Source organism: Pygoscelis adeliae, unplaced genomic scaffold (assembly GCF_000699105.1).
Source record: "Pygoscelis adeliae isolate BGI_AS28 unplaced genomic scaffold, ASM69910v1 Scaffold161, whole genome shotgun sequence".
In the NCBI taxonomy this organism is placed as follows: Eukaryota; Metazoa; Chordata; class Aves; order Sphenisciformes; family Spheniscidae; genus Pygoscelis; species Pygoscelis adeliae.
In genome coordinates this window covers 1,512,436-1,524,868 of record NW_008824061.1, presented here as the reverse complement: position 1 = coordinate 1,524,868, position 12,433 = coordinate 1,512,436, and the positions used below count along the sequence as shown (strand labels likewise).

At 44.5% G+C, this 12,433-nt stretch overlaps 1 protein-coding gene across 2 annotated transcripts in view; it reads left to right on the top strand.

Moving 5' to 3' along the window:
- Window positions 1–12,433, top strand: part of TP63 (tumor protein p63) — a 106,626-nt gene that overhangs the window by 35,489 nt on the left and 58,704 nt on the right. The window contains exon 1 of one of the 2 annotated variants that reach the window (XM_009334098.1): window positions 1,200–1,241. The exons of the other annotated variant lie outside the window; for it this stretch is intronic. Coding sequence (XP_009332373.1) covers window positions 1,200–1,241 — 42 coding nt within the window. Of the gene's footprint in view, window positions 1–1,199; window positions 1,242–12,433 lie in introns of those variants that run through there. 2 annotated transcript variants of the gene reach the window in all.

Below are 12,433 nucleotides of genomic sequence, written 5' to 3'. Positions count from 1 at the left end.
CAGCCCAGACCTCGCACCGCTGGCACGCTCCTGGGGGTCTCGCGCTTGGGACACCAGCGCAGGATGGGGAATTTTGTCTGCTCGTTCAGAGTGAAATCACAGCGGGGCCTTTCTGATCTGCCTGTCTGCTCACTCTGTTCTCCCACAGAATGACTCTGAGTGAGCTAAGGAGTCAGTGTTTTTCCTATCTGTCTTTTCGAAGTCTTTACTTTGCTGTGGACACGGCGTCCAGGTGGTTTTTATTGAGCAGTACCCAACAACTTCTCCCATATATTAATGCAAAATCGTAAGTCCATTTGGCCGAGTTGCTTTTTTTATATTTTTTTGTAACATTTCCTGTTTGTGAGATTATTTTAAGACTTATTACCATGGCGTGAGTTAGAAGCAGTTGCAAAGGAGGGAAAAAAACATAGCTGGAGTGATGTCCTGCAAACACAGGACCTGTTGCCTGTAAGCATGGATGAGAGCACACAGATGACAGAGCGTGTAGCTGGATTACGGTGCATGAAACAGTGATTGCTTCTCAGAAAGCTCCTTGTGGGTTTTGTCCAAAACCTGCATGCTGCAGCAGCCAGAGACTCGGCTGTGTTACTGCACCACCGGTCTCGAATGTTGCATCTCGATTCCCTTCCCGAACGTTTTGGGCTTTAGTAGCAGCAAAGCCCGTGCCTGAAGAAAACCCTGGAGTCTTCTCAGAAAATAAATAAATAGAAGTTTCTTGGAGCGGCTCCTTTGGAGCAACTCCATGACTGTCTTTTGAGTTCCCAAACTTGTAGAAAAGGGACAGGGGAAAGTTACAATTTCCTTTCTTTTTTTCCTCTCTCTCTTTTATAGTTTCCTTTCCCCTCTCTCTCTCTCTCGTCTTCCCCCCCTTCCCTTCCCTTTGCTTTTTAGAGATTGGTGATAAGGAATTCTAACTACTTAATGAGCTGGGAGAGGCCTCTCTCCATTGGAGTGGAGGACTCCAGGTGGCACTTTGACAGATTGGACAGGTAAGGCAGGAGAGCCCCACCTCCTCCTCCTTGCCTATAGTTAGGTATATAAGGGAAACTTCAATTATGCAGAGAGGCACACTCCGAGTCCTGTTATCTTCCAAGTAGCATCACATATTTTTAGGGTCTTCTAGGGGGTGGGAGGTGTTTGTCAAAATCCTGGAGCCAGAAGAAAGAACAGCAGCACTGATCAATTTGACTGCTAACATGTTGTACCTGGAAAACAATGCCCAGTCCCAGTATAGCGAGGTAAGGATTCTAGGTTTGGGCTATCATATCTTTAATATATTATTTATTTTTAGTGAATGCGTGCGATTTCTTCACCCCTGTAGTCCTGAAGTTAGGCGTGGAATATACATTTGTTTTTTGAAACTTTTGCACTTTACAATGGGAAGCAGAGTTTTCTGGGCTAGATACTGGAATGGGAGTGAACTTTGAATCTTTACATTTGGGACAGCGAATTTGTTTTGGGAACCTTGATCAGCCAAACATAATTTTCTTTCATTGGAGAAGCAAGGCAAAGCAGTCGCTTACTGTGGGCAATGCATACGGATTGCGTTCCTGTAGCAGTCTGAACAGTATCTGTGTTGACTGCATTATAACTCATTTGCTAGTCTTTTATTGCCAAAATTGCTGCTTGTTGTTAAAAGTGGGTGGTATCTAGGAAATAACAAAAAAATGCATTCTAAACCCCTTCTTAGGTTACATTTTTAAGTAAAATAATATGCAAACAAAGGTTCTCTGCTGCAAATGTTGCATTAGTGTCCACACCAATAACACTCTTACTCAGTGCTGTTAATACCTTGCCTCATGACTTGCAGCAGAAGCAAGATATTTTATACAGGGTGTTTGTCTAAACGTATTATATGAGGATGAGTGTCCGTACAATGGATGCATTTTGCTTTCTACAGCCCTTTTGCACTGCATGGGTGTGAGTGGAACACAAACTTCAGATGTAGCTTTGATTTTTTTTATTTTTTTTTTAATTTAATTGCTTTTAACCAACTGGGTCAATGCTTTGTAAGGTGGAAGTGGAGAGAATTGCCACATGCTGTGCAAATCTTTGAGGAAGTTACCTGGGGTTGAGGGAGAACGACAATATTGGTTTACATTCCAGCGGAGACAGCAGCTGTGTTGACAGTCATCAGAATGGCAATGCAGCAAAAGCTCCTCTGTCTGTGTGTGTGCGTGCGTGTGTGTATTCCTGGTGAAAATGCTTCAAGTGGAGGGCATGGGGTACGAGACCTGAAGCAGACAGAAGCTCAGCCACTTGGAAAAGAAAACAAAATAGGAATTGCAAAGCCAAGAGCACAGCTAGGAGATGCGATAGCTGGCAAGGAAAAACCTGTTAAAAGTACGTTCGGGGCTTGCACGCCTGGGATGGCAGGTTTGCGACTCGGGGAGAGTGAGGGGTAAACTGAAACCGGTGTGCTTTCCCCGTCCCCCCCTTCTGCAGGGAGTGCGAACACCCAGCGTGCGCTTGGTTCCTAGCTGCTGCCGCCGCACAGAAGACCCAAATTGGTGACTTTTTTTTCCTAGGTTAATTATAAACTCTTAAATGCGGAGAGAGCGTTTCTTGGAGTGTTTGCTCAGCGTTAGTCTGCTGCTATCTGATCAACTTTCGCTGAATAGCAGTGGTGGGGCTGTGGAGTCCCTATGGTTGACTTGCTGGGCTCATCTGTCAGAAGCGATGCGCTCAGGAGCGTTCTCGCTCTGCTTAAATGCCGCTCATCACTGTTGCTGTCAGGGGAAGTTTTTTAAAAAAGCTTTAGCTCTGATTTTCCCCCCACCCCCCTTTCCCCTTCTTGGATTTGAACATGGTGCACTTTGTCCATCCAGCGAAGCGTTGTACGCTGAGGAAAGAAAACCTGATTAGCATTGACTTGTCTTTATTTCTGAGAAAGAGCAGACTTTCTAATGACTTGTCTCGAGGTGGAAACTTGTTAATGCTCAATCAAAATATATTGGTGATGATGAACCTCACCCATCCTAACCTTGAAAACAAGATGTGTGTTTTGGCATGGTTTCCTTCAAAAAGAAAGAGGAAAAAAAAGCACTCGGTGTGGAAATCGAGTAGCAATTTGTTGCAACTGGTGCTTGCTGGAGTTCAGGTTTTAGAGCTGTTGCTGGACTGGGCAGAAGGTGGCCATACCAACTCATGAAAAGCTTGGTATAGGCTATAGTTTGGGTTTAAAAACGGACAAAAGGGGGGAAAGTAAACTTTTTTTTTCCCCCCCTTGAAATAAAATTTTAAAATGGAGGGGTCTGTCTGCTCTCCTACCCAAAGCCCATCTCTCAGGGTGCTTTGTCCAGGCACCCCAGGATGCTTGCTGCCCGATTGCACATGCCGAGCTCTTGCCCTCCACACCCACCGGTGGTGCAGTGCACTCCACCCCACAGCCTGGGAACCGGCCCTTGCACAAGCCCTGGTGCGGGCTTCATGGTCAGGGCAGCGAGCTCGTACCATCGCCCATGGCCCTACGGCACCCATGCCTGCAAGTACGGTGCCAAATGCCGCGGTGAGATGAGGAGTTCCTCCCAAATGGGCAAAATCTGGTTGAGAAAAGCTGAGAGAGGGCAGAAGGGTGTTGGAATGAATCACAGCCCTGAAAGGCCGGAGGTGGAACCTGCCCCAACCACTTTTCCAGCTTAATCTAACCCAGCATTTGATCTGGGTTGACTATAAGAACAATTAAGCTCTCTGTTGGCAGAGCACTGGACTTGATGACCCTGGAGATCCATTCCTGTGTGTTTATGAGTAGGAGATGTGAAAAGGAGAGAAATGTTGGGGCGGTTATAATGGGGTGATGAGGTGCTGATGAACAGGAACCCTTTGGATCTCATTGTGTCTTTCTACCTCATCTCCACATCTGGCATTTTAGGTGTTGTGCGCAAATGTTTGTGGTGGAGCATGCACAAAATTGGGTGTGAAGAGGGTACCTGCAAGTTTGTCCAGTCTTGTCCAAGTTTCCTAGGTGTTGGGAGGGGAGGATGAGAGCGATAGAGATCCCCTTTGGGGAGTCTGGATTCTCCTTCAGTTTGGCTGAGATGATGATGCAGAGTTTGGAGTGTTTGCTAAAATCAAATTAAAGCATTGCCTAAAGAAGAAACACATCTTGTTCAAACACTGATAAGAAATATGTGCTGTGACTTCTGATTATATCCTTCAGCCTTCCCAAAGATCTTCCTGCTCTTTGTGGGAGAGAGACAAATTAAAGAATCTCTTTCCGTTAAGATTTTTATCATAGTTTTGCAAGGGGAGTGGGGGGAAAAAAGTTCTATATTAAAACATCCTGTGCTCTGCTTTATGGCTTTTTTGGCAGCATTCCTTCACACTGGATATAAAGAAACTGTATACAAATGGCTGCACATATCTTTGAGGGTTAGGATAGCCTGTTCAGAAGGCTGCATTTTTGGTTTTGTTTTTCTTTTCCCTCTTAGCTTTTTAAATAATAATTCAGATGCATGTGTTTGAACTGTAGTGCCCTGGATGGGAGTCCTTCCTCTTTGAAGGAGCAGACATGTGGGTCTCTGGGGTGGCCTGGAAGGATGTCCTGAGGGAGCTGGACCTCCTCAGTGAGAGGAGCATTTCTTGCACCTATTTGGGTTATTGGTTCAGCAAACCTTAGTTTAAGGTTAAGGAATCTGGGAATTGAGCTGTAGCTCACTTTTGACCATCGGTTTCATTGGTGTGCAATAGAAGTGTGACTGGGGTTTACTATCCTTGCTGTCAGCCTGGATTTGGCTGTGAACCACCAAAGAGGTCAAAGCCATGGCCCCTCTGGTGCTGTTTTCCTTGGCTGGTTTTGCCACACAGCAGCGGTCGCCCCGATTGCATTCCGCAAAGGCTTTTCCCCTCCTGCCACCCCTTCTCTGTGGCCCTCAGCCAAACCCAGGGCGAAGGAAGCGGTCTCTGAGGGACACTGCCTGGTCACTGCCCAGGAGAGCAGCAGCCCACCTGCTCCCTTCCTCCAGTCTGGAGGTACCAGGGAGGTCATCTGTGGAGTACCCTCTACACCCCACATCTCGTCCTACCCCAAGATGAAAGCACTTGGGTAGATGCTATATGAAGCCTAATGAGTTTCTCAAGGAAGGTTTTGTCTAAACCTGAACCTTTCTCCTGGTCCTTCCTCCTCCTGTTTGTGACAGTGTCTCGGGGTTCTGCTGGCTCTGAGTAGGCAGACAACTCCTGATCTCCAGGAGGAAACCTCTCCCTGAGCTGTGCAGGGTTCAGGTATGAGCGCCTGCTTTCAGTGGCCTCTGTTTATTGAAATGGTATCAACACTCCACATGTTTGGGCACAGTCTCTCATTAGGAGCAAGAAATAGGGACATGCATTGGGGGTTGTGTTCCTTGATGGTGTCCAGCCACACTTCTTGCGTATCCATCCTTCGTTTTTGCTGTAATTACATTTAAGGCACTGAAGTTTTTGTCATGTGACATCATCTGTGCAGGCTTGAGGCACATGTCTTATCCTTGGGCTGCAAAGGTCCTCTGCAAGGATGTAGAGGCCCTGTACAACTAGGTGCCTTTTCTCTGAGAGGTTTTAAAACTGCAATCCAGTTGCAAAGATTACCCTGAAATAGAAAAACTAAGGTAGACTTGTATATGCCTGTATCTTTTGTTTGGAGAGACTAAGCGGATGCTACTGCTCTGTTTGGGTCTACCAATGAAGATGCTGAAGTAGTCTAGAGAGCTGGGCAGTGGGAAGCTGAGACCTGCCTCTTGCCATGTGCTCCCATCTCCCTCCCAACTGAAACAAGAGGACCGCTCTGGGGGAGAAATGCAGGGAGGGGCAAGAGTTGAGTGTGTTTCCAGCAAGTGTCCAACAACTTGTTATTGGAGCAGGATTGTCATGCCATGGATGGTCTTCTGCTGTTTTGTAATAGGGTACCAAAAAGCTTTGGTGATATCAGTCTTGATAGTAGAGGTAATGTGACCCCATGTTGAGCAGTGAATCGGAGGTGTTACCTGGAGAAATCCTTTCCCTGCTTTAGTTGGAAGGACTGGACCTCACCAGTCTAAGGCTGTGGGTGTAGCCCAGAAATAAGTGATTGTAACCTGCATGTGGGTGGAAAGAATGAATGAGTGTCCTTTAATAGACAAAAATGAAACCTGATGACGTTCTGTCTGCACAGCTTTAACTCCTGTGTGTGGTGTGCAATGCTTCTGCAGAAATCAGGATAGTTTGGCTATGTGCAAAGTGTCATTACTGCTCAGTAACACACGTTTTATGGTTTGCGCAGTAATGCAATTACACTGAACATCAGATTGGAAATTGCATCTCTGTTTTTACAGTTTTCTGTGCTCAAAATGAGGGTTAATAGCAGCCTGAAATTAGGGACAGGGGATCTTCTCAGTTTCTGGCAAACTGTTAGCTTGCTTCATTTGGCAAGAAACTAGTGCTAGATATTTTCTAGAATGAAAAGATTTTCACTGTGAGAGATAGACAAGATCTGCCGTTGCAGTGCAGCGAGGACGTCTTACATCTTGAACTCATGGTTGTAACTGATGATCCATTTTTGTTTGCTGTAAGTTGGCCTCAGTTGAGGCAGGACAGAATTATCTATATACTTTCTGTTCAGGATTACTCCTTGGGGAATACAAGAACAGCTGTTTTGACTGGTTACTTTTACCCGTCTGATGGCTTGAATCTTCCACAATGTCACCAACACCTGAATTCTCTGATTTCTTCTGATACAAGCCCAGTTATGTTATTGCCTAGCACCCTCAGGAGCTGTTTTTCTTTTTTTTTTTTTTTTTACTTTCTCTATTTTAATAACGAAGTAACGGTTTTAAGTCAAGTGAAATTCTTTTTCTTTTCTCCCTGTCCCTGAGCGTAGAGAAACAACAGAAGGAAGCTTTGTCTGCCTTGTGTGTGTTTCAACCCATCTGGTGGCGACAGTTTGGGTTGCGTCTGCCAAGTTATGCCTAGCGGAAGGGTTTATTTCCAATCACGGTTTTTTTTTCTGTGAGACAGAAGTTTCACTAGTTCCATGAGGAAGACATGGTATCTGCAACAGGAAAGCTGTGGATGTGGGATGCGAGAGGATGTAAACCATGCACTTTGCGCTTGCTTTCCTCTGGAAGATGTTGGCTACAACTAGTGGAGAAACTACTTATTTCATTATCGTGAAGGGCTGAATAAAAGCGGGTGTTGCCTGGCTCAAGGCAAATTCTAAATTCTATTTACAAAATGTTCTCACTGAAAAAAAAAATCTGGAAACGCTTCAGAAAGCAGTTCTTGCACCGGTGGATTTGCGCTAGACACTGTTAAGCCCTGTTATTTTTCTGGCACTGCCTCCAACGCCTCTTGAGAATGTGCAGAGTAGGCAATAAAATGAATGCAACTCTTTTAAAGCGAGGTTGCATAAATCATCAGAAAGGAGAGGAGCTTCTCATATACCAACAGCAACACTTTACTCCATCATCTCCAGCAGAGAAGTGAGCTCAAGCTCTTTATTTGTGCTGCTTGGCCTGGATTAGTGTCAAGTCACTTTTGGTATCAAGTGGAATAAAGCGGAAAAAAATTTCTCTCCAAGGGTGTTGAGGTTCAGCTTTTTTCACTTGCACGTGTTTTCTAGATTCTCTGCTGTCTCGGTGCCGTGGTCGCCCTGCAGTCCCTTGACAACTAACCAAGGCCATGATCTTAGAGTGAGACGAGAGCTCAGCCATGGTTAGGCATGTGGGTGGGTCTCTCCAAATGAATAAACTTGCTGTTCTTCAAAAACTTCCTGTTTTGTTTTGGTTCCTTCAGTTATAGTATTAAATGATTTTTGAGAAATCTTCCAGTCTTTAGTCTCCCGAATGGAGCTTCCCATCAGAACTTTGCTGTGTTGGGAGAAGATGCTGTAACTGTCGGAAGGATTAGAGAGCTGCTTTCCAGTCGGGGCAAACCATGGGATAAAGCCTTAGTAGAACAGCCCAGGACAGACAGAGTTTGCAGGTTGTGATTTGGCCGCGAGCTACTGAGAAGGAAGTGCAGTGAAACGTAGGGGTGAACCTATTTCTTATAAACAGACTGGCTCCTGGGGGAGAGTCCCAGCTCTCTTCTAAGGAAGAGGCTATGACAGGCTTTCCGGGTTTAGCTTAGCTGCTTGCAATTACTCTGTGCAAGGAGCAAATAGAGCAGGATGAGATTTAAGACAATTGGGGTTTTATTTCTGTAAACACTCTAATATAAGGAGCAAAATCAGTAAGAAATGAGTGTTCAGGAGGTCTCAGATAAGACGTGTGAAAGCTTTAGTTCCTTGGCATTGGCAAAGTAAACTTGAATCCTCTTTGGGAACTTTAATCTAAACTTGGTGATTTTGTTTGAAATTACTGACCGTTGTTATGAACTCCGTGCACAAGCAAGCAACAAAAACATGGGATATGTGTTTTGTTTTCTTATTTTAATTTGTACTAGGTTTGAGTAATTTGGGAGCTGATCCAAGAACACTCAGTGATATCTCGTATCTTGCAAATCCCCTGCCGCTGCTGTTTCACCTGGAGTCTTAATGGTACAACTAAAGGAGCAGTGTTTTAACCAGGATGTGTGTGTTAGTATCTAGAATAGATGGCTCGAGGTGTGATGTATTTCTGGGCTTGTGCTCAGTCGTCCGCTCTGTTTGGAAGTGGACCCAAGTGGCAAGGCTGAGCATGCTTGAAAATTAATGCATTGATTGGAGCCCAGCAGCCTCTTGGGATTGATTCCAGAGTTTGGATCCGGATTAAACTTCCCCCCAAGGACTTTGGGAAGTGGTATACAAGGGGACCTGGTGAAATTTGAGATGAGTCCAACTTCCTCAAGATGGCAAGAAGATGAATGTTTTTACCAAGGGCAAGAGAGTGGGAGGAAACGCCCAGTTTAGGGAGGGAAGGGGAAATATTTTATGGTGGGGTAGTGTCTGGGAATGAAAGGGATGGATTGTGTCTCGGCAGATATGAATCTTTCAGTTTTAATCCACATCTAGGAAGTAAATACAAAGAATCTTGCCGACTTCTGGGAATGGGGAGAGGGGAGGAGGTGCAGCGCTGGGCTTTTCAGCTGAGCTGCTGAGGCAGAAATCCCTGTGCTACAGAGCCGCAGTCCAGCTGCGTGAGGGATCTGATGCACAGGGCTGGTGCGTGATGCCTCAGGAGCGGAGGTGAACAGAACAATAGGAATAGGTGGATGCGCTATCTCAGCCCATAACTTTATAGGACTTAAGTATGCTGCCAAGAAAAATGTCGAGTCAGCAAGTGGATCTCTGCTGCATGGGAAATGACTTAAAGTATTTCATCATTTTGCTTGGGTTTTGGTGGGGTTTTTTTTGTTTGTTTGGGGTTTTTTTTTTAGGTAACATCGTGATGTCTCAGTTGTGCATCACAAAATACTTCTTGTGGGAGTGGTTGTTCAAAGGAAAGAATAAAATTCTGACTGCTCTGTAAAATTTGGATTCTGCAAATTTTTAAGTTGTGTGTCTGAGATCCTCAATAGCCTCTGCAAGCCTGTACTGTGATTTCTCACTGCTGCGGTTTGTTCACTCTGCACTTTATCCAAAGCATAAGAATTGACTCCTTGAGAAGCACTGGTGGTGATTGACTAGAGCTAAGTAGATGAGTGAATTTCCCTCCACCCTCTTTCAGCAGCAGATAAGCGTGCAAGAAGTTCTTAAAGGAAACTAGAACATACACTGGCTAGGTGTGATGTAATATTTTGCAAACAGGAAACTACTACTTGAATATTCAAGGTGGGAAAACTGTTGAGACCAGCCTTTGTCAGTCCACTGTGCTGCGTGTCTGAAAGGAACTGTGAATGTTCAAGTTGGAGGGGTAGGGAGTTAAACATGGTATTGGGTGGAAATAAGTAGGTATGTTGTTACTCTAAAATCTGGAAGAACCCCTTTCTGTCTTTGGCTACCAAAATGACATGCAGTCAGGGTCACTGTGGAGGCAAGTGACTAGAAATGCCTTGCAGTTAGCTTAGCTAACTTGCTTATTGCAAGAAGCAACCACTAAAATTATGGAAGCTCTGTTTGAGCAGAAAATGTTCCTATCTTTCAGCTAATGTGAGTGATTCCATAACAACAACAAATCTATTGACTTCTCAGATTGGATAGCGAAAAGCCTGTCCAGTTGAGTGCCTCAAACATAGCTCTGAAGCTGTGCCTTGTGTTAAATGACCATGGCACCATGCATCTTAATGTTTGCTGAAGTCAGCGGTATTGGACAAGGAGGGAAGTACCAAAAAGTGGATTTGCTTGCGGTGTTAGACATTGGAGGGCCCATAATTGGGGAGCCCTGTGGAAATCCTGGGTGTGCAGAATATGTGATAACGTGATGTAAATGGTTGGGGAAAATATTCTTGATGGTTGTAAGGCTGATGGATTGAAGTCACTGTGGAAGAAGCACTGCCTTTGCATGCACATTGTGTCTGTATACACACACACACCCCTCAAAGACCAGATTTTGGGTTTGGTGTATGCGCAGCTTGGCATCTTTGGAAAACAGCATAAAAAAACCTGCTGCTCATCTCAAGAGTTAGTTGCAGCAGTGATGTGAAACTGTGCTTCTGCTGTGTACCGCAGAGGGAGGGTGGTATGTGCGTGCTGCTGTACTGAACCCCAACAGATCCTTGGGTGCAGGTGATACCAGCTTGGTGCAGGTCAGGAGCTGCTTTAATATACAAAATAAAGTGTTGTGAGGCAAAGTCCTGCCTCCTTTTGTTCTCTGCAGTTGGGGCATAATCGGGATTTGGCAGCCAGTCCTCTTGACTCCCCACTCAATCTTGAAAGCTCAGTTGACGGTGCTGCTTGGGTCTGCTGTTTGGTGTCTCAGGCTTTTGAGAACATCACCCAGTTTTCTCACCTGATTTGGACAGATGAAATGGCCAAATACAATAGAAAATCCAGTAGATCTTCCTTTTAAACTATAGGGACTCTCGTGCTGCAGTGTAACCCTTTTCCTTTGCTTGCTCTAACTTGTTTTAATTTGCCCTTTGCCCTCCTATAACTCTTCTTATGAATTCTTATATTCTGTAGTTGCACCACGCTTCAAAGAGTGGGTGTGGGGGGTTTGTGTGTGTGTGTGGCTTTTCTCTTTTTTTTGTGTGTGTGTTTAACTGCTTGACTTATTTAACTTGCAGATGATCTGAATTTCTCATTCTAACTAAAACGCTACCTAACTGGAGTATTTTACCTTGGTATCTGAAAGCTGGTGTATTCTGGTTTTATTGAGAATAATGATGAATTTGGGACTCCTGGTGCTATTCTGACCCTGATTATTCATTGTCCTTGTGCCCTATGGCCATACTTTGGTGGTTACAGTGTCTGCAGCCTTTCACTGTGGATGACAGACAGATATCCTGTCCAGCCTAATGCTGCCCTCTCAACACAATAAAATGCTGCATGTCTGAAATGACTGATAACCATCGAAGGTTACCGTCCAGTAAAGAGTTCAAGAAACAAGGCAGCTTTAATCAACTACTGGAGTTTTCCTCTCCAACCCCTGCTTCTCCTCTCCACCTCCCCCTTTGTATTTGAATTGGTTCCTCTTATATTTAAAGATTTATTTTTAATTTTTTTATCCAACTTTTCAACATTGCTGTACAAACTCAGCACGTAGGATTTCTGGACACACTGCTAAGCTGTGATCCTACAGCTCTTCTTAGCTGCTGAAATCAGGCAAAAATGCCTTGCTGAATTCTTGCAGTCTTTTTCTGTTTTTCCTGATGTAGGTCTTTGTCTTCAGTTACGTTTCCATCTCTTGGGAGCGTAAGGGGGTGCCTTTCCAAATCTTCGGTACTTTATGGCTCTTCAGATCTTTGTTGACATTGCGTTGTCCAGCTGGTAATAGGAGAACATAGGAAGCTCTGGGCCTCCGTTTTAGTTTTGGGAAGCTGAGCGTTTGGGTTATTAATCAATTTGCTTTAAGATCGTGGAGTTCTGATGTCTCATGATTTGCGGCATCTCATAGAGATGATACTGTATGATTCTTCTTTCTCCCCCCCCCCCCCCCCTTTGTTTATATTTTTTCCAATTACATTTCAAATAAATTGCTGTGCAGAAACTCAGAGTAAAGAAATGACTGTCTGTGTGCAGGGAGGTGGATCTCGGTCTTTTTCCTGTTCTAAACTGTCTGAATTTTCAAAATAACTAAGCATAGCCTAGATACTCTAATGAAAGCCTTCGTAAAATGGTCTGACTTTCAGAAATGAAGTAGTTTTCTATGCAAGGAGAACTTTTTTCCAAGAGCCCAATTCAGAATCTTATTTTTTTTTTATTAAAAGCCTAAAATACAGCTCTAGGGAAGTCAGTGATATTATTTTTGTATGCATTGGAAAATACTTTAGAAATACTTACACAATGTAGGATGTCCAGACTTAATATTTGTGTGAAGTGAGAAGCACTGTCATTCTGATAATCCTCGAATTAGACAAGCTCTTTTACGTGAACCTGTGGCAGGTGGTAGGAGGCAGG